We start from the raw sequence: 22,091 nt of genomic DNA, 5'->3' as shown, positions 1-22,091 counted from the left end.
GGAAGCTAGCCAGTGCAACCCTGCACTGGGGTAAACTAGTTTCAACACAATGCTTACTGAATGACAGACCCTGAGTGTGCTGCATCACGTTGCACAAGCACAGTTCTTCTATTACACTCTATTGCAAAGCACTTTAACAGCTTCGGCAATAATGGAGGCCATTATTCTGGCATTCAGTGTCATTGCTTGTCGTGAAATTAGTGGAATATGGTTGCATCATATTGTTGGTGCACAACAGAAAAAAATGGGCACACAATGAAAGCAATGAAATAGACAGGACAAGTGCTGCACATCAAACGAGTTTTATTTCACTGTTAAAGATGTGTGAAGGCACGGATACTTCACAAAAGTGAGTGTGATAGTGACCTACGTCTAGATAGATGAGATATCAACATCCTAAACAAACCGCTAGCAAGAGAGGTATGCTTTGTGTGGGCTGAGGTGCACTAAGAAATTTGAGTGCGCTACGACAAGCACTTCTTATTGCTCTCTAAGCCGAATGCCAAGAGTTCACTAAGAAAGCCAAGGGGATGGTGAACCAGCACGACAAGGGCAGCACTGTGTTATATTTATGACAACCTAACGACCCGGCAGGGGGTGTTGTTTCAGTTGTATTAATATTAACAAACGTGCTGCAGCCAGCCTAGTATGTCGGGCACTTGCACTCAACAATGTTACATTGTTTTTGGATGTGACACACTGCTCATGTTTTGCCTGTTCTTGTCAACTACGCCTTGCAGGGGTGCGCTCATAACATATTGTGCTGTCGCATCAAGGAGTCATCTTTTCTGGTTTCAAAGATGTTGTGCAGCTTGCTCATGGTGGTGATCAGTGATGGCTTTAATGATGGCTAGTGCAGTGCCACTGAAATTGAGCGATGCTCTGTAGAAGTCAATGAAGCTTCACAGAGCACCACCACAGGCTACAAGAGCAGCATTTCGCCACTTTTCCCTTAGAATGTGGAACTGACATGACAATGGCAGCACTGCTCACGTTTTGGCTGTTCATACAGGTTGGTTACAATCTGGTTCTGTACGCCTCACTGGTTCTGTCCCCTTTGTTGTTCATGAGTTTGCGCTCTCTGTCTAAGGTCAATAAGCCAACGTTTCATCGTAGGTGTCGCTTTGTGCTTATGAGACAAACTGCCTTTTACTTATTGCTATTGCTCTTATGCAGAGATGTGGAGCATAATAGTGGATCCCCTGGTAATACTATTCTGTAGCAGGTTCTGATTGGCCAAAACTAAATCAAGGGTGGTCAATTGCAAATGAAATATTCCATGCTGACTATGAGCCTGGTATGGAGAAAATAAATGCATGCTTGACAAAGTTGGACAAGAATATTGAACACATTCACAAGCTGTGGAGCAGTGTTGCAGATTGCCACAAGTCTAATGAGCTTAAAGAGGCCGAGCTACAGATAATGATAAAAAGTTGGAAGGCATTGAAAATTGGAGATGGCTTCGCAATTTGATATTCTTTGGAACTGAAGACATCTAAGACCATGAGCCATGGATGGAGACAGCCTTCTTATTGATATGAGCAGTTTGGCTCTGGGAGCAGGCAATATATGAATTGCCCGCGCTCACTACCTTGGCAAATCAACCCTGATAAAAAAGTGGCTTACAAGTGAGAACTTTGCAACCTACTACCATAGGCAAGATGTCCTGAGGAAAGAAAAAAGGAACTAAAGGGCACGGAAATAAGCACCTCTGAGGATTTTTTTTCACAGCTGTAAAGTGAAAAAAAAAACAACAAATTTCAATGGGAACACAGTAAGGCACATCATGTAGGATTTGATAAATCTGTTCTTAAATACGATTGACTTTACTTAAATGCTGCCATGCGCTTGGCTTCCTATCCTGGTACCAGAAAATCTCCTCACAGGTCATCTCACGCCACCATTCACAGCTATCTCTGCCAACCCACTGCAATAAACTACTTTACCTATTCGTTTCACAGCATGTGTGGCGTAATGTTGATGGAGGCGTACTGCATGCTTTTAATAGGCGATAATGTGAATGCACCACCATTCTCTTCTGCAGGCAGCATGAAATGTGCATCATGTATCACTCTGGTGGCATCGTACTTTGGTGTCGCCCACCAGTTTGATAACTTTTCAGTTTCTCATCGCCATCTTAAAGCATTATACAATAGGGGGAAAAGAAAAGCAAGTCTCGGATAACTCAGACCTCACTAGCTTGATCGACGTCAGTGTCTCGTGCCACGATTTTTCCAGAGTGGGCACATGAAAACTTCCTACGCCAAATTCTAGGAGCGCAAACGTAAGCTTGCTTAAGCAACAAAAATGATAATGCAAGTCTTGGACAGTGACAGACCCGAATAGCTTAGCATGCATCGGTGTATCATGATAAAACAATTCATGTAATGCTACTCAATAGATAGAAGTCAACTAGAGTTGAGCCTGCCAAATTTTTTGCTGACTTTGGTTAGTACGTTTTCCTGGTTAGTAAGTTTTTTGTCAGATCTTTAGCCATAACATATTAACGAGGTTCTACTTATCTATGATGAAATACAGGGGCGTGTAAAGCGCACAACATGACAGAGTGAATCATACAAATCTTGCTTATCTTTCGTTCAGACTAGGATACATAGGGCAAAAATTTTGACACAGGGACAAGCAGAACACAGGACGAGCGCTGCATGCTTTCATGGTAGTAAATCGCAGAAGTATTAAAGACTAGATAAATGACCCCTGACCCCTTGCTCTCAAACCTCATTGAAATGACTAAACTATCTGTGTTCCTCAGTTAGGAGTCGTGGTTGTCCAAAGACATAAGTGATAAAGAAGTTTTTGCTGCAAATTATGTGGCTTATCAAACAGATAGCGATTCTAAGGGTGGAGGTGTTTTTATTCCCGTGAATCAAGCAATTCATTTACGAAAAATTGATATTCCTATTGAGACATGCGAGACTGTTTGGATTCAAATACATCTTCGTAACAGTAAATTTTTGCCAGTGAGCTTTCATGTAAATCTGTAAATGTAAATCTTCCGCCACCCAACTGAGGGAGATGCGACATTGCATACACCATCATCACCCTTTGCTGCTGTCGGTAAGTAAAGTGGTGCCTGACAGACGGCGATACCGAGCCAAGACAGAGGGATGGATTCGCCACTGCATCTTCTTTTTGGTCAAGTGTCGTAGGCCATTCAGGCATCCCGCAATATCACATGGAAGTTGAATTCTCTGCTACTTGCAGTTTTCGAGAGATAGGATTCTGCAGTGAAGATACTTGTTAAGGGGTTCAATACATCAGATTTAGAAAAAGAGGGGACCAACAGCAGCATAAGATATGCCAGCATGTGACTTTGACGCATCTGTGTAGAATTTGGAGCAGGAGTACTTCAATTGAAGTTCACGGAAATGCATAGGGATCTCGAGCTCAGGAGCGCGCTTTGTGACCTCTACAAAGGATAGGTCACATTCTATCACCTGCCACTCTCAGGGCAGTAATAGCTTAGCTGGAGGCATTAGGCGATGTTCAAGAATTCGGACACCCATTTCTTCCTTGGGATTTAACCTGTTTAAATTGCATTAGATTTTAGGCTGTAGGACATTCACATAGTTTGCCCAAAGCTTTATTTTGTCTTTTCCGTGCCTCTCTACAATCATCATTCCATCGGAGGACCCGTCTTTTGAATGAAGTGCCACTTAATTGAGGAATGAATTTTTCAGTGGTGACAATGATAAAAGTTTTAAAGAATGATGCAGCATGATCTATAGCAAAATTTATAAAATCCTGTGACAAGTAGGTGGATTCCTTAAAAGCTTCCTAGTCAGCAAAGGCGAGTTTCCAGCGTGGGACATGTGGAGGGGAACCATGTTGAGTTATCAAGTTCAGCGTTACTGGAAAGTGATCACTTCCAAATAGATTTTTAATTACACGCCATACTAAATCAGAAAAGATAGAAGGAGAGCTGATCGACAGGTCTAATGACGAATATGAATAATGGTGAGGATTATAATAAGTTGGTTCCTTCTTATTGAAGAGGCACACACCGGGGCTTAAAAGAAAGTTTTCAATGAGTCGACCTCTTGCGTCGCATCGCAAATCTCCCCACATCATGTTATGAACGTTAATATCTCCCATGAGTATGAAAGGCATGGGAAGCTGATCAATGATGTTATAAAAGACTGTTTTTTTGAGATGATGGTTCGGGGATATATAAATAGCACATACAGTGACGAGCTTATTAAAAAGAATGGCCCGAACTGACACTGCCTCAAGGGGCGCCTGAAAGGAAGTCTCAGCATGCTACTGACTTGTCAGCTACGATTGCTACACTGCCAGAGGCGTTAGCCCCGTTATGATCTTTTCAGAAGATGGTGCAATTTCGAAGAAAATTTGTGTTCGTAGGTTTCAGATGTGTCTCTTGAAGAGACAGCAACTTTGGGTTATGTTTGTGTAGGAGTTCTCTAATATCATCGAGGTTATGAATGAGTCCTCTAACATTTGTGGGGATGCGCAACTCTCACGCATCCCCTGATGTGTTGTTTTCCCCGCATAGCTCCCGTCTCCTGTAATCCGGCTTCGCCGCGTGGCCTGGGGCCCGCGGCGGTCGGTATTGTTGAAGCGCAGTACGAGAGATGGCGCGAGTGTTGCACTGCTAACGTCGCCTCACGGCGGGGTTACTTGGGCGCGTAAAGGAGAAGGCTCTTCCTCTTAGGCTGCGGGTCGGCAAGTGGCGCGGACCTTCTGCGCGTGCACTGATCCATGCTTCTGCGAGACTCTCGCGTGGCCTCCTTCAAACGCGCCACCATTCACGTGACTGTACACGTGAATGACCAGACGTTGGGATCCAGCATGGGGCGAACATATTCGCTCGCTATCCGGTCGCGGTGAGTCGGACTTCTGCGATTTGTCGAGCGCCTATCGGCATGTTTTGTGGATAGCAACTCGGCTAGCAGGCATTGATCTATGAAAGGTGCAATAAATGCCCTTGTGATTGTTTTCACTACTGTGTTGTCGTTACTTTGTCCCAAGAGTACGGGGGTGAGAACCCCACACATGCCATAGTAGTATTTGTGTCTCCATTATGATAAAAGTGCTCTTGTGCTGTGCGTTTAAGAGACGAATATTAGCTCACGGGCCTTTTTCAGGCGCTGTGATGCAAGCTTTGTCTTTTTTGGAGCAATCGCGAGAAATTCACCTCTTCTTAGGCGCTGGTGGCACTATCTGATTGGTGGTTGTGTCCATTGCCTCTTGCGAGACGCTGGACACGTGCTCTTGCAAGAGCTGTGCTTGATGTGAAGGCCTCGACACGTTGGAAGAGGCCTTTGAGGCCACCAGCCCGGAGGTTGATGGCCCCTTCTGCTGGGGTAGTGGAACAGCGCGAGCTGCAGCCGCCAAGGTGATGCCAAGATGGCATCACTGCCGGCGCATTGCATGTGGGCTGGACAGCCGCCAGGAGCCATTGTGGCACCGCCCCCTGACACATCATCATCATCATCATCATCATCAGCCTGGTTGCGCCCACTGCAGGGCAAAGGCCTCTCCCATGCTTCTCCAACAACCCCGGTCATGTACTAATTGTGGCCATGCCGGCCCTGCAAACTTCTTAATCTCATCCGCCCACCTAACTTTCTGCCGCCCCCTGCTACGCTTCCCTTCCCTTGGGATCCAGTCCGTAACCCTTCGTGACCATCGGTTATCTTCCCTCCTCATTACATGTCCTGCCCATGCCCATTTCTTTTTCTTGATTTCAACTAAGATGTCATTAACTCGCGTTTGTTCCCTCACCCAATCTGCTCTTTTCTTATCCCTTAACGTTACACCTATCATTCTTCTTTCCACAGCTCGTTGTGTCGTCCTCAATTTGAGTAGAACCCTTTTCGTAAGCCTCCAGGTTTCTGCCCCGTAGGTGAGTACTGGTAAGACACAGCTATTATATACTTTTCTCTTGAGGGATAATGGCAACCTGCTTTTCATGATTTGGGAATGCCTGCCAAACGCACCCCAGCCCATTCTTATTCTTCTGATTATTTCCGTCTCATGATCCGGATCCGCCGTCACTACCTGCCCTAAGTAGATGTATTCCCTTACGACTTCCAGTGCCTCGCTGCCTATTGTAAATTGCTGTTCTCTCCCGAGACTGTTAAGCATTACTTTAGTTTTCTGCATATTAATTTTTAGACCCACTCTTCTGCTTTGCCTCTCCAGGTCAGTGAGCATGCATTGCAATTGGTCCCCTGAGTTACTAAGCAAGGCAATATCATCAGCGAATCGCAAGTTACTAAGGTATTCTCCATTAACTTTTATCCCCAATTCTTCCCAATCCAGGTCTCTGAATACCTCTTGTAAACACGCTGTGAATAGCATTGGAGATATCGTATCTCCCTGCCTGACGCCTTTCTTTATTGGGATTTTGTTGCTTGCTTTATGGAGGACTACGGTGGCTGTGGAGCCGCTATAGATATCTTCCAGTATTTTTACATATGGCTCATCTACACCCTGATTCCGTAATGCCTCCATGACTGCTGAGGTTTCGACTGAATCAAACGCTTTCTCGTAATCAATGAAAGCTATATATAAGGGTTGGTTATATTCTGCGCATTTCTCTATCACTTGATTGATAGTGTGAATATGGTCTATTGTTGAGTAGCCTTTACGGAATCCTGCCTGGTCCTTTGGTTGACAGAAGTCTAAGGTGTTCCTGATTCTATTTGCAATTACCTTAGTAAATACTTTGTAGGCAACGGACAGTAAGCTGATCGGTCTATAATTTTTCAAGTCTTTGGCGTCCCCTTTCTTGTGGATTAGGATTATGTTAGCGTTCTTCCAAGATTCCGGTACGCTTGAGGTCATGAGGCATTGCGTATACAGGGTGGCCAGTTTCTCTAGAACAATCTGTCCACCATCCTTCAACAAATCTGCTGTTACCTGATCCTCCCCAGCTGCCTTCCCCCTTTGCATATCTCCTAAGGCTTTCTTTACTTCTTCCGGCGTTACCTTCGGGATTTCGAATTCCTCTAGACTACTTTCTCTTCCATTATCGCCGTGGGTGCCACTGCTACTGTATAAATCTCTATAGAACTCCTCAGCCACTTGAACTATCTCATCCATATTAGTAATGATATTGCCGGCTTTGTCTCTTAACGCATACATCTGATTCTTGCCAATTCCTAGTTTCTTCTTCACTGTTTTTAGGCTTCCTCCGTTCCTGAGAGCATGTTCAATTCTATCCATGTTATACTTCCTTATGTCAGCTGTCTTACGCTTGTTGATTAACTTCGAAAGTTCTGCCAGTTCTATTCTAGCTGTAGGGTTAGATGCTTTCATACATTGGCGTTTCTTGATCAGATATTTCGTCTCCTGCGATAGTTTGCTGGTATCCTGCCTAACGGAGTTACCACCGACTTCCATTGCACACTCCTTAATGATGCCCACAAGATTGTCGTTCATTGCTTCAACACTAAGGTCCTCTTCCTGAGTTAAAGCTGAATACCTGTTCTGTAGCTTGATCTGGAATTCCTCTATTTTCCCTCTTACCGCTAACTCATTGATCGGCTTCTTATGTACCAGTTTCTTCCGTTCCCTCCTCAGGTCTAGGCTAATTCGAGTTCTTACCATCCTGTGGTCACTGCAGCGCCCCTTGCCGAGCACGTCCACATCTTGTATGATGCCAGGGTTAGCGCAGAGTATGAAGTCTATTTCATTTCTAGTCTCGCCGTTCGGGCTCCTCCACGTCCACTTTCGGCTATCCCGCTTGCGGAAGAAGGTATTCATTATCCTCATATTATTCTGTTCCGCAAACTCTACTAATAACTCTCCCCTGCTATTCCTAGTGCCTATGCCATATTGCCCCACTGCCTTGTCTCCAGCCTGCTTCTTGCCTATCTTGGCATTAAAGTCGCCCATTAGTATAGTGTATTTAGTTTTCACTCTACCCATCGCCGAATCCACGTCTTCATAGAAGCTTTCGACTTCCTGGTCATCATGATTGGATGTAGGGGCGTAGGCCTGTACAATCTTCATTTTGTACCTCTTATTAAGTTTCACAACAAGACCTGCCACTCTCTCGTTAATGCTATAGAATTCCTGTATGTTACCAGCTATATCCTTATTAACCAGGAATCCGACTCCTAGTTCTCTTCTCTCCGCTAAGCCCCGGTAGCACAGGACGTGCCCGCTATTTAGCACTGTATATGCTTCTTTTGGCCTCCTAACTTCACTGAGCCCTATTATATCCCATTTACTGCCCTCTAATTCCTCCAATAGCACAGCTAGACTCGCCTCACTAGATAACGTTCTAGCGTTAAACGTTGCCAGGTTCATATTCCAATGGCGGCCTGTCCGGAGCCAGTGATTCTTAGCACCCTCTGCTGCGTCGCAGGTCTGACCGCCGCCGTGGTCAGTTGCTTTGCAGCTGCTGGGGACTGAGGGCCGGGGTTTGATTGTTGTGTTCATAGGAGGTTGTGGCCAAGTACTGCACCAGGGTGGCCAATCCTGCTCTGGTGAGGGAGTGCGTTACCGGTTCTGGTCACCGGGATCAGGCCACACTCCAGGCCTGTTTGTGCAATTTTATCAACACGCGGATTTTTTTTCTTTTTTTTTTTTTAATCCGGTGAAAAATTGCCGGCACCGGGATTCGAACCACGGACCTCTTGCACGCGAGGCGGGTGTTCTACCTCTACGCCACCGCTGCACCACCCTGACACACCACTTCAGCAAAGCTGTTCGTTGGCAGGTATGCCACCCGCCTACGAGCCTCTTTAAACATTATATTTTTCGTTACTTTGATTGTGACTATTTTTTTCCAAGACGGGCATGACCGTGAGTATGCGGCATGCTCGCCATCACAGTTCACGCAGTGTGGAGTGCTTTCGCATGCTTCACAGGCATGGTCATCAGAACTACATTTTGTACATGTTTGCCGGCCTCAGCAGTTCTGGGAAATGTGGCCAAAATGCTGGCATTTGAAGCAGGGAAGAGGATTTGGAACATACGGCCTGACCTGTAGCTTTACATATAGCCGGCCTCGAGTGTCTCAGGCAGGATGCTTGAACAAAAAGTGAGTACTAGATGCTTGGTTTTTATCTCCTTGCTGTCACACCCTAGCATAAGTCTTTTAACATTGATTACGTTTTGGTCACTCCAGCCTTCCAACAGTTCAGCTTCTGTCAACTCTATCAGGTCCCCATCGGAGACCTTCATAGTCTTCATAGGTCTTCATAGTCTTCACAAGTCTTCATAGTTCGGTGTGGGAATATTGACACTGGGATTTCCCCAAATGACACTGCTTTAGGAAGATTTTCAAGCTGTTTCGGATAGCGGAATTCCAAAAGGACATCACTGCTAGCCATTTTCGATGCTTTGTATCCTGCACCAAGAGCTTTGGTGAGACATTTTGAAATGAGGAAGGGTGAGATCATTCTCATGGTCTTTTCAGGTTTTTCAGGATGGATGTCATGGAATCTGGGAAAATTTTGTGATTTGTTGCCAAAAATTGAAAAACATCTTCGGTGCGCCCTCGTTTCTGAGGGGGATCAGGGAGTGGAGGGAAACAGGTTACCATAGATGCTTAATTTTCGGCAGTAACATCAGCCACCCACTGTGGAGCCCTACAAGGGGACGCTGCAGGGCCTGTAAAACCAGGTCCTACAAATGCCAGCCATACATTACCGCTATAACAAAATGTGGCATAACCTAGGTTGACTATTCACACAAGGTTAACCTTTGCTCTAAAGAATACATTGTTGCGACAAAAAAGGAAAATAAAGACTTGGGAAGGAAGAGTACGAAAAGACAGATTGAGCGCTGAACTTCAACTGATTTTATTCTTACAGCGGGGCAGGGAGAATGAACAAATGCGCATGCGTACATCAGTGTTGCCTAGAGCGAATCCAGTGACGTTTTTAACAGTTGCAACTCATTTTCGAACAGAAAAACACGCACACTCAAAGTTAGTTAAAAAGCACACTCAAAGATAGTTAAAAGAGGAATAGCCACTCTTTGCCTTGAATCTGCTCTCATGAAGTCGTGCCCCCACACGATGCAGACTAGCTTTGATGAGCAATTGGCGAGGCTACACACAGCCGGCTACCCGAGCTCGGTCGTTGGGGCGGTGTCTAAAACATTGCTCCAGAAGGTGAAGGGAAAAAGGCATGCGCCTAGGCCCGACCAAAAATGAGGCAAACCCGCAGTGGTGCCATACGTCCACAAGCTTTCCCACAACTTGAAGAAAGTCGCTACTAGGTTTGGTGTGCCAGTTGTTTTCTCGGCACCACGCAAGTTGGCTGGACTGTGTCCGCGCATAAGCCGCGTTGACAAAAAGTCAGGATGCAAGAAAAAGCACACTAGACAGTACGTCAAATGTGCGACGGGCGTTATTTACGAGATACCGCTAAAATGTGGGAAAACCTACGTTGGACAAACGGGGAGATGTGTTAATGACCGGGCCCGGGAGCATGAATTGTCTGTAATCAATAACGGTAATGCGCATTTACCTGCGCATTGCATGGTTTGCATGGAAGGCAGATGCCAGCCACTGCTGCGTGAGATAAAGATACTTGGCAGGAGTGGTGATACGTTAGCAAGAGAAATTTTGGAGGCATATCACATTAAAAAGAGAGGCACGAGTTGTATTAGTGACACGTCTGTTTTTCTGTTCGAAAATGAGTTGCAACTGTTAAAAACGTCACTGGATTCGCTCTAGGCAACACTGATGTACGCATGCGCATTTGTTCATTCTCCCTGCCCCGCTGTAAGAATAAAATAAGTTGAAGTTCAGCGCTCAATCTGTCTTTTCGTACTCTTCCTTCCCAAGTCTTTATTTTCCTTTTTTGGCGCAACAATGTATTCTTTAGATCCCAACCAACTCGCCCAGCAACAAGTTCTACTTAACCTTTGCTGCCTGGAAAAATTGGAAGAGGAAGCCAGAAGAAGACAGGAAAGATGGAAAGTGAGAGAAAGACGAACATTGGAGGGAGAGAGAGACAGGAAAAGGCAACTACCGATTTCCCCCGGGTGGGCCAGTCCGGGGGTGCCGTCTATGTGAAGCCGAGGCCAAAGGGGTGTGTTGCCTCCGCCGAGGGGCCTTAAAGGTCCTAACACTCAGCATCGGCTCAACCCCCAGGATCCCCTTTTCCCCAGAAACGGCTAAGCCACGCACGGTTGAACGCATGAGGGTCCAACCCTCATGCGCTTGGGTGCATGGTGTCGCAACACACCAAACGCCTGCTGACGCAGTTGTGGAGAGTAACCAACGTTTAACATGTCCCTTTTCAAAACCTGCAGCTCTTGCCTATGTTTCACGGGGCTGGAGCAGATGCAGAACGCCCGGGAAAAGAGTGCTGCTGCAACGGAACACTTTTGCCCAATTGGGTGTGTCGAGTCAAGGCCCTGGTACTTTTCAATGTGCATGGGCTTTCTGTACACACTAGTCCTAAAGGCGCTTGAAGTTCTCTCTACAAGGACATCCAGGAAGGAAATGCGCCCATTGGTTTCCTCTTCAGCCGTAAAATGTATGCTCGGCTTGAAGGAATTTAGGTGCTCGAGGAAATGTGTTGCGGGTCGGCATCAGATAACATAGAAGCAGTTGTCCATGTATCTTAGAAACAGCTTTGGTCGCATCCCGAATGAAGACGAGAAAGCACTTTCCAGATCCTCCGGAGCAATGTTGGTGCAAATGATGGACACAGATGCACCTATCGCTGTGCCGAATGCCTTCTTGTAATACTCCTTGTTAGCGATGAAGTACGTATTCTCAAGGCAACCGGCCAAGGTTGCTCAGTGGCTATGGTGTTGGGCTGCTGAGCACGAGGTCGTGGGATCGAATCTCGGCCACGGTGGCCACATTTCGATGGGGGCGAAATGCGAAAACACCTGTGTGCTTAGATTTAGGTGCACGTTAAAGAACCCCAGGTGGCCGAAATTTCCGGAGTCCTCCACTACGGTGTGCCTCATAATCAGAAAGTGGTTTTGGCATGTAAAACCCCATAATTTAATTTTAATTCTTAAGGCAAAATTTTAGAAGGCGGCAAACGTTGTGGGTTTCGAATGGCATGCATTCGGGCAAAGAAAACTCAGCTTCGAGAAGTTTCCTGCAGGACTCGACCGCAAAGTCAATAGGCACATGTGTAAACATCGACTTTACTTCAAAGGAGATCATGATTTCGTTGTTGCCAATTCAGGTGCTTCTACCCACATGCATAAAAGAAAACGGTTTCATTCAGCTGTTCATGGACTGTCTAACGTTTAAGACTATTTTACTTAAGCTGTCGACAATTCTCCTTTAATAGTCCTAATGCTGTATTAGATTGGAGCCAACTTTCGGGAATGAAACTTAATATGAAAACATCTTTTTTTGTGCAAAACCAATAAAAAAGTACCGTATTTACTTGTGTAATGATCACACCCCTGAGTTTTGTCGTCAAAATTCGATTTTTTTCTTTCCCACATAGTGATCACCACCCGAACTTGCTGCAGTGATATATCGTGTGCCAAGTCTAGCTAATGATGATTGCATTTACCATCTGTCGAATGCTGTCAAATGCTACGTGAACAACTCTTCAAGACATACCAAGCGATCTACACATACTAAACAGATTCTTAAGCAGGTACCCAATTTCATTCCTTTTATCACTTTCTGCGCTTCCATGAAAAAAAAAGAAAGCTACAACCAAACTTGCCTTGGCTTTATTAGTTGTAGGCTTTATAATGGTTGTGGTTAACAACAACAAAAGAGGCGCATTTCGATTCCTCTCATCTGCACTTGTGGGCACGAAACAAATCCCAAGCGGCAACGATAGTAGTCATGTTTACACTGATATAAGGCAGAAAGCTGGGCTAGTTGGTGTGTCATCATTAATCAAAAGTCTAGCGCAAGTAACAGGGACACAGACAGAGAAGACGACAGGACGAGCGCTAATTAGCGCTCATCCTGTCGTCTTCTCTTGTTATTCGTCTTCTTGTTATTTGTCTTCTTGTTATTTGTCTTCTTGTTATTCGTCTTCTTGTTATTCGTCTTCTTGTTATTCGTCTTCTCTTGTTGTCGTCTTCTTGTTATTTGCGCTAGTCTTTGGATTAATGATTACACTGATACGTTAGAAGGGTGCCCTATCCCTACGCTGACGCTTGTAACACAGCTAAGATATTCGCCCACCCTTAGCGGAAATGTGCAGTATTAGGATAGTAGTGAAGACAAATGCCGCAGGTATTGCAGCATGCCCACCATGTCGCTGGCAGCTAAGCGCACCCATCCCTGTTTTTGTCCCCTCAAAGTGGACATGGCTACATTATTGCTGCAAACATGCCAATATTAATGATATTATTTATTATCAATATGGAATTTTTCAATATTTCAATGCAAGTAATGTACTCATGAGAAGAAAAAATAATCTCGTTTAGCACGTTTGGCTTGCTTCGCCGCCCACCATTTTTGTATTGGTGTCCTGCACTGTTACAGCGGAAGCCGCCTGTTTGTTGACCTGCTGTCATCTCGCAGCGAATGCGGGATGAAAAAAATTTTTTTTCTTTTCGTGGGAAATTTAACCTGCATAATATCGCACCCCTGAATTTGTGTCAATCTTTTTGACAAAGAAGTGCGATCAAATACGGTACTCTGTGTCAATACCACATCTATGATAATGTAGTCTCTGACACTGACAGCTTTAAGTACCTTGGTGTTACAATTTTTAGCCAGCTAACCTCATCCATGCATATTGGTAAGAGTATGTGCATCTGCGCATTGCAAGCTTGGTCTCTTTAGACATAAGCTTAAGAACTCTTTTTGTAATGCTAAAGTGCTGGCTTATAATAGCTTTATCAGGTAATGAGTAGAATATGCATGTGCTTTTTCGGACCTTTACAAAAAATAAGGATGCCAAAAAACTTGCAATAATTCAATGACTTGCTGTTTGCTTTGCATACAACATTTATGACCAGTGTTCGTATCTTGGCAACTTCATGCAAGTTAACCCTACTGTCACTCTTGAAATACACAGAAAACTTGCCAGACCTAAATTACTTTACCAGCTATGGCATCATGACCTTCGACCAAATTCTGAATCTACAACAATAGTGAACTAGAACTACTCATCATCATTATACGCACAGTTTAACACCTCTGTTCACAAGAACAAACACTTACAAGTATCAAGTTTTTCTCAGAACAATAACAGATTGTTATAATTTTATCACCTGACTTACAGCGAACCACCTAATTTTTCGGATGTGCCTGATAATTTGGACACTTTCATGGCATCGCCAGGTACCCCACAGAGCCAATGTAAATGATGTCTGAAATTTCAGATGCTGAAGCCTTTTGCGGTCCAATTTTTCGGACTTTTTGCCATGACCCCAGCTCCGAAACGGCATTAACTGAAGCCAGCTCTGCCACCATTTTTATTCTGTCTCAGCCTCAAACCAGCGCTCTTGCATGCCCATCTGCTGCCTGTTGCAGTTGTTTTATGCTGTCATTAGGCCTAGCTGCTTCGACATTCACTATCGCGCTGTTCACTGCAGAGTTTTTCATTTAAAGGATTCACCACTGTGGGTAATGGCGCTGATTTCGCCTTCGTCCTCCTCACCAATGGCATTGAAGTGTGGAAAGCAGGGCAAAGGTCTAAAGTGGATGTTTGATATATTCGAATCCCCGAAAATCGGTGGTCGTTTCTTTAGGTCAACTTAGCCACAGTACATCCGTGTTATGCGGCGAAGCATACAGGTTGTATCGCGGTGAAGCATATTTTTTATGCAGTGAAGCTTATCAAAAGTAAGAAAGGGGCATTGTCAGGGGGCCTCTGTTGGTGCTTTTGGATATCAATTCAAATACCTAAACTATTCGGCCTCTTCATGCATCTGGGCAACACCATGCGCTAGGCATAAACCCCTATGTCTGCTACTAATCTGGCTAAGTGCCTAGAAACACGGTTTCCAAACCACCAAAGTACACATTTGACCAAGTAGAAAGCTTGTGAATGTTTCTAGACTGTCGCTCTAAAGTTGTGGAGTACCACCAGGATGGGATGCTTCAACAGCAAACTGGGTTAAAAATTTGGCTTTAGAAGACGCAAGAAAAATTTAAACACCAAGGAATGCAGATATGCCCTCAGCAATGAAAGCTTCTGAAGAGGCTCCCTCCATGTCAGCACTGTGGAGAGACAAACTCATCAACCAGCTGCAATTTTCACTTGCTTGTGGCAGCACTTTTCCCTGCCACAAACACAAGTAGAGAGATATTTTTACTTTATTTAGTACATACTGCAGTTCGAAGACCAAGCAGGACAGGCAAAACAATGAACATAGTGAACAAAACTGTACAAGTTATACAACAGAATATAGCAAGCACTACCACTAAAAGACAAGCATAGACTAAAAACATAATTAAGATATGTTCAAGACAAGAATTCCACAACTCTGCAAAATAACTTTTATGCGCACAAAGAGAAACACACAAGTTAGTTGAGTTATCATAATATAGACAAGAGTATGGCGTTATTAACAATGAAGTTTGGAAATGATACAGTAGTTTTTCAAAGTCAGGAAAGCCACGTCCTGAAAAAGACTCTTGAAGGCAGTGCGTTCCATTCGCTGATGGTTCGCAGAATAAAAAGTGTTTGAAAAGGTTAGTATGTGCGAATTATGGTGTCAGGTCACGATTGTGACTATTTCAGGTCTGCCGGCAAAAGCGGCAGAAAGGTATATGCCAGGATTGATATTAAACTGCCCAGTGTGAAGCAAGAAAAGAAATTTGAGTCTGGTGATAGCTCTGTGCTGTTCCAAAAGTTGGATGTCATCATCAGTGATGAAGGAGAATAAAGATTGTGATTATAGATTAATCATGCTGCTCTCCTTTAAACCATTCCTGGCTTGTAAACACCCTTCTTGAAGTATGGGTCCCAGGCCATGCACGCATACTCTAGATGGGGTCAAATAAAAGTACTGTATGCAAGAAGTTGGATCTGGGATGGCGTGTTGTTTAGTTTATGTCTAATAAAACACAGTCTTCTAGAGGCATATGAAGAAATGTCATCAATATGACTAGCCCATGATAGCCAATTGGTAATTGTGACTCCCAACTATTTAATCTTGTCGGCTTCGATTAAGGGATTATTATTTAACGTATACCTAAATGTGAATGGACTAACTTTATTTGAGATTCGCATAAAGACTGATTTGCTGACATTTAATTCCATCAACCAGGTGTTACAGCAACCAGAGAGAAAATTGAGGTTGTTCTGCAAACTCTAGGTCCTTTTCACTTTTAATTGGCTTGTAAAGAATGCAGTAATATGCAAAAAGATTTAAACATCTTAAAAGGTGTCTACTGATGAAACAATGTCACTGATGAAGATAAGAAACAAGGCAGAGCCAAGAAAACTATCCTGGGGAACACCCGAGGTTAGAGGCCGAACTTGAGAGCTGCAGCCTTTAACCTGGACAAACTGTTTCCCGTTGGTGACGTAGGAGTGCATCCAGTTAATTATATTGATGGGCAAACCAATGCTAGAAAGCTGCATGAGTAGTTTATTATGACAGAAGAAGATCCATGTGAGTGGTGAAGCACTGTTGACTTGTGAAAAGATACCTGCTGATATCATTGTCTAGTGAGGGGTTCTTTTCACCGTCTGAAATTGCGTGATATGCAGGAGGATGTCGCTGCTCCATGAACATGTCAAGCAGCTATCCTTCCTTCATGACAACATTCATCATCATCATCAGCAGCAGCAGCCTGGCTACGCCGACTTTTTCATGACAACATTAAATAACTGCAATTATGATAGCTTCAGGTAAAAGTGTTGTACTAGAGAATTTTGATGAGCACAAAGCATAATTTTCATGTGCGCCAGTTACTGTGCAATAAACTTCCTTTTTTTCTTGCCTCAGATCTCCATGCTTGAAAGTCGTGTTGTGAGGTATAGAAAAATGGAGCGCACTGGGAAACGGATACAGCAGTGCTGGGGGAGGGTTCTAAGAAAGGGCGATGGAGGAGGAGGGAAATGTCAGCGGCAGCACCCATAGAACGTTCTGTAAATAGCAACAGCATGCTTGCAATGCACTTGCACGCCTTGTATACTTCACCGCCTGAGCTCAGAGCTTCATTCCACATTCATAGTAAGGTTTGTTACAGTGCAACACAGGGCAAGGACAAAAGAAGGTATAAAACGATGACATGGCGCTTTATACCGACGACACGGCATTTTATACCTTCTTTTGTCCTTGTCCTGTGTTGCGCTGTAACAAATCTTACTATGAATTCCAACCAACTGGCCCAACTTGCCATTTTGATGCAGTATACGTCATTCCACATAACTAGGGTGATGACGCACCAGGCCCTTGTCACGGGTGGGGAAGACATCCAACTAGGCTTTCGCCTTCCTATCTTAGAAAGTTCTAAGCATCCCCTGTAATATTTTGTATCTCTGGTCGGTGAAAAAAAAATGCAAAATCAATAGTATTCTTATTTGAAAGATATTATATTTGATTCACAATTAGCTTCCATTATTTGAATTTGTTTTGAAATTGAAAATTTGATATTCGCACATCCCTAGTTTGAAGCATTGCATAATGACAGTTACAAAAGTCAGCTTCACTGCAATAAAACAAAGGATGCATCTTTTGCATGTGACAACTCAGTTGCTGAAGCCTTGCTCAAAAAAACTACAGCATCTGCCAACTGCAGAGCAGCCTCCAGTGGACAAACCAAAGAAGGTAGCTGTTATACCGCATTACCACAAGATTTCTCATAACTTGAAAAAAAGTAGCAGAACAATAAAAAAGAAAAGTACTTTTTTCTGCCCCTCAGAAACTTCTTGGGCTCTGCCATAGTAACGCCGGCAATAGGAGACCAAAGGAGTGTGAAAAGAAACACAAAATGGCCTTCGTTCCCTGCACTAGCAATGTTGTTTATAGTATCCCACTCTCTTGTGGTAAGAAATATAATGGCCAGACATGCAGGTGCCTTAATGATAGACTTAGAGAACACAATAACAAAGTAAAAAATGCAGGTGATTGGTGGCCTGCTATTCATTGTAATTCCCGTGGATGTTAACCTTTGTTCAGCACTGCACCACTGTATGCTTCATGCCTAACAAGCTCAAAAGAGAAATCATTGAGGCTGGAAATATCTTGAGATTACGTTCTGAGTGCATAAGTTACTTTCCAATAAGGAACTTGTTTTTCTTAGGAGGTAATTATTTGCGCATACATGGTGGCTTTGTGCAAACACATAAAACTGTACTCTGGAAAAATAGACCTTTGATGGTAGTTTGCGCTCTGTGTGTCATCTTGTCCTTCCTTTTATGGTCATTTTGTCTATGCTCAAAAACCTGAAGATGTTTTTGCATTTTGGAATTGTATGCCATTTGTCACAATTGCTTTGATTGCTTTTGACCTGCTTGTATCTATCAGTAATGTCTTTCCCTCACTGCAATGCCACTAGGCACTGTAGGTAAAGAGGTAACTAAATGTGTTTGGTCGCATTAAACTCTTGGTGCCAGAAGTGCAGTTGGTCATGAGGAAGCCCTTCCCGCCCTCCCCCCAACAAAATTGTTGGTTTCAGCTTAGCAAGGAAACACATCAGGAACAGCACAGGGGTAATCAACCACGAAATGTTTGTTGTCTTCCTTCCTCTGCCTTCTGTGGGGATGTCAAGTGCAAATTCAAGGGCAGGCTTGTGTAGAACCAGCGCTCTTGATCAGCATTTGGGAATAAATTCCAAACAAGTCTAGCATGTAAGCCACAATGCCGCAATTCAGGCACTTGTGACCCCAATAACAACACTGCACTCTTTTAGTGAAAGAGAGGTGAGGCATTGACAGAGGTGCTCCTTGGTTCTGCTGCAGTCAGACACTGTAGACACACAGGATGGGGATCCCATCACAAGCACCCACCTTGCCCGCAGGTTCATCCTTTTTAGCATCCTTGTCTTTGCTACGTGGCTTGCTGTCCTCCTTCCGAGAGGCTTTCGTATCGGTGCCTCGCTTGATGGTACTGCCTCCACTGCCCTTGCCACTAGACGAGCCCCGGTTGCTAGCTGTCCGTGACGTCTCTGTTCTCCGACCACGACTCACCTGGCGGACGGATGGGCCTGGTCTGCACAACAAACAAATATGCTGCATTCTTATTCGACACTAAGGAATTGAAGTTCGTGGTAACAGCTAAAGCTGCACTGTGATTGTCGCTCTACTATTTACTGTTTTTCTGGTAAACGCCTATTAAGAAAGTTAATTTAGACAGACTTGTTGCAAAAGGCATGAACGTAGAGGCTTTATGAAATTATTGAAATGCTGCTGCCACAATGAGAGAATAAATCTACGCATAGCCCAAATAACGACAGAGGCATATCACTGCCAACAAGCAACACACTCTGTGTGACCATCTCAAGGACACACTGAGCACTCCCAAGAAATGGTCACTCCTCTGTGCATTCATGGACCCCACAAAGACTAAACAGCCCACCAACAGCATCATCATGCTTACGCACAGCACAAACCTAAACATACCTCAAACAGCTGCAAAGGCAGTACACTGCTATAAACTCAAGTATGCAGATTATCCTTATGATCCTGTCACAACCACTGACTGTGATAAGATCACTGAAGGTGGAATGCAAGTGGCCCTACACAATGTCCAGTGCAACAAAGTGCCTGGGCATCCCATACAAACTCCTCCGCAAACTCGATGACTAAGCCATCCAATAACTCTCCATCTTTTACAATGGCCACAGGATCACTGGCACTCTACCACATGAATGGCACCACACAAACATCACATTGATCTCCAAATTAGGCAAACCCCTTGCACACCACAACTTCAGGCCAATCCCACTGGCCTCAAATGTGGGCAAACTCTTTGAGCATGCAGTCCTCCAATGCTCAGACAGCACCTTGAGCCTACACTTTACCCCAGACACTCCTGCAGACTACCACCAACACATCTCTGTGCACATGTCCACCTGCAGCTCTAAAAGAGGTCCTCGACAAAGGATTTGTACAGGACCTCTGACTCAAAAATCAAGGACAATTCAAGGATTTCAAGGAGGCTGAAGGCCAAAATTCAGGAAGTGAAAAACAAACCTTATTCATGCACTAAACCATTGTGAAATCTCCTTTTTAGCTGCAGTTTCTTGCACCTAAGCAGCTGTTGAGTTGGACACACGTTTCAAGGTCTTCAAGTCACTTTTCTAAGTTGACTTTCCCGTTGTAAAGATATCGTTCGCCTTCTGACATGATGGCTACTAGTGTCTGACATCAGCCAAAGATACTCATTGTGTTAACGCCAAATGACTGGAGCTTATGTCCTCCCAAGCATTTCTAGAGCCTAGGACTGGAAACTGGAGCCATGATGGCTGTAGTCTGAACCAACTAGCAAAACAATATGGTGGCATGGCTTGGTAACTTGATTTGGCTTTGTCTAGCTCCTAAATGGCAATCATGATTAAACAAGCCTATCGTTGGTGGCTTGGTGGCTGTGGACATGCTGCATTGAAATCATTAGCGACACTCTTAAAACAAAATATAATCTGAGATTATTTCCCAGAAGACAGTGTCTATGGCATAGCTCCTACACAAATTTTGTTCCTTTTACTGTTCAAAAGTCAGCCCAAACCCCAGTTTTCAAGCAATTCAAGGAGCACATTTATTTTTAAGGAGTTTTAAAGGCCCTTAACTTTCTTTATTCAAATTCAAGGGTTTTCAAGGATTTCGAGGTGTACGAACCCTGCTAACAACACTAGCGCAGCTTATATGCAATCTATCCTAGCACTGAACTTGAAAAAAGCATTTCAATTTTGTCAATGTCTCCCAGACCTCATGCTAGACAATCTGGCCTCCACCTAGTACTGTGGCTCTCAAATCTACAAGTATATCCGCATCTTGCTCTTTGACTACACTGCCATCCTCGGGGACAACTGTGCCAATTCAATTCACCCCATGGGTTGGGGCAGGCATGTACCCAGGATTTCTTTTTCGGAGGGAGGGGGGGGGGGGCAACCCAAGGTAACATTTCTATGCAAATGAAGGGGGGGGGGGGTACCTTTGCTAGCAGAAATATGAATAACACCCACCATTTGCCATGAAGACGTGTAAACCTGCAAAAGTGAAATGAAATAAGCTGTATCTCACAGGTAGGCCTGTGAGATACATCTTTCCTTTACTTGGCAAACAAGGAACTACATCAAATGGACTCATGCAGGAAAGAAACGCAGGAAGAACACTGCCAAGAACAAGTAAACAAGCGAAAGTGTAAAATAAAGATTTCTATAGTAGAATAAAACTTAAAAAAAAGAACAGCAGTTGGCAACCAATACACACGGATGGCGCGGTGTTGCGTTACTCCGCCAGCCAATCATAGAAGCAAAACAATCATCATCATGCGGCCTTTTAAAAATGGCATCGAACTTGACAGCTCCGGAGAGTTCGCTGTTCTTGAAGAGTCTTTTCATCGGCGGAAGCAGTGAGGTGCGCAACAGACATGGAGAAAGTGTATGGAGTCTGAGCAACTCTCTCTTCAAAAGTCTGCGGTACAGTTAATTTCACATATGAGCCCATTTTACTCATGAAACTTCACTGCCAACTGAAGTGAAACTTGACAATAAATAGTTGCAGCGAAGCAAGCATTTTATTTCAGTTCAATAAAGAATTAGGCTTTCACCATTCCACTATAATAGGCAAAGAAAACTGTATAAAAATGCACTAATAATTTTATTTTTGTGGTTTGCGGCTTATTTGGGTAACAGGAAAAGTTTAAAGTACAAATTATTTGCAGCCTCGCGGAGGAACGGTGACTGGCAGTTATGAGGGCTTGAGCGAAGCTTCACTGCAGACTAAAGTTGTATCCAACTATAGTAGCATTTTTATATTAGCTCTGAAAGAATTATAGATAAATATATATTTGCGGAACACTCACAGTTCTTTTGGATCCCTCATTTACTGCTCTATCAAATGCCGAAACCGACTCGTATTGTTATTCGGGAAGTTGTGCAACGATACGTGGCCACCAGTCCCGTACAACTGTGCAGAGTGCAGGATGCTGCGGTTCTAGAGGTACTGCGTCCACCGCGAAAGGTTAGTAAAACACCCACATAAGCACAGCAGAGAAGTGGCTTTGTCAGGCGGTTCGAGTGG

At 44.1% G+C, this 22,091-nt stretch overlaps 1 protein-coding gene across 3 annotated transcripts in view; it reads right to left on the bottom strand.

Moving 5' to 3' along the window:
- The window catches only part of Kat60 (katanin p60), a 157,953-nt gene that overhangs the window by 78,276 nt on the left and 57,586 nt on the right, over window positions 1-22,091 (bottom strand). For all 3 annotated transcript variants that reach the window (XM_075697279.1, XM_075697278.1, XM_075697280.1), the window contains exon 4: window positions 18,858-19,059. In XM_075697279.1, coding sequence (XP_075553394.1) covers window positions 18,858-19,059 — 202 coding nt within the window. The remainder of the gene's footprint in view (window positions 1-18,857; window positions 19,060-22,091) is intronic.

Source organism: Dermacentor variabilis, chromosome 6, assembly GCF_050947875.1.
Source record: "Dermacentor variabilis isolate Ectoservices chromosome 6, ASM5094787v1, whole genome shotgun sequence".
Classification (NCBI taxonomy): Eukaryota; Metazoa; Arthropoda; class Arachnida; order Ixodida; family Ixodidae; genus Dermacentor; species Dermacentor variabilis.
The sequence above is the reverse complement of the archived record's forward strand: the minus strand, read 5'-3'. Positions and strand labels throughout refer to the sequence as shown.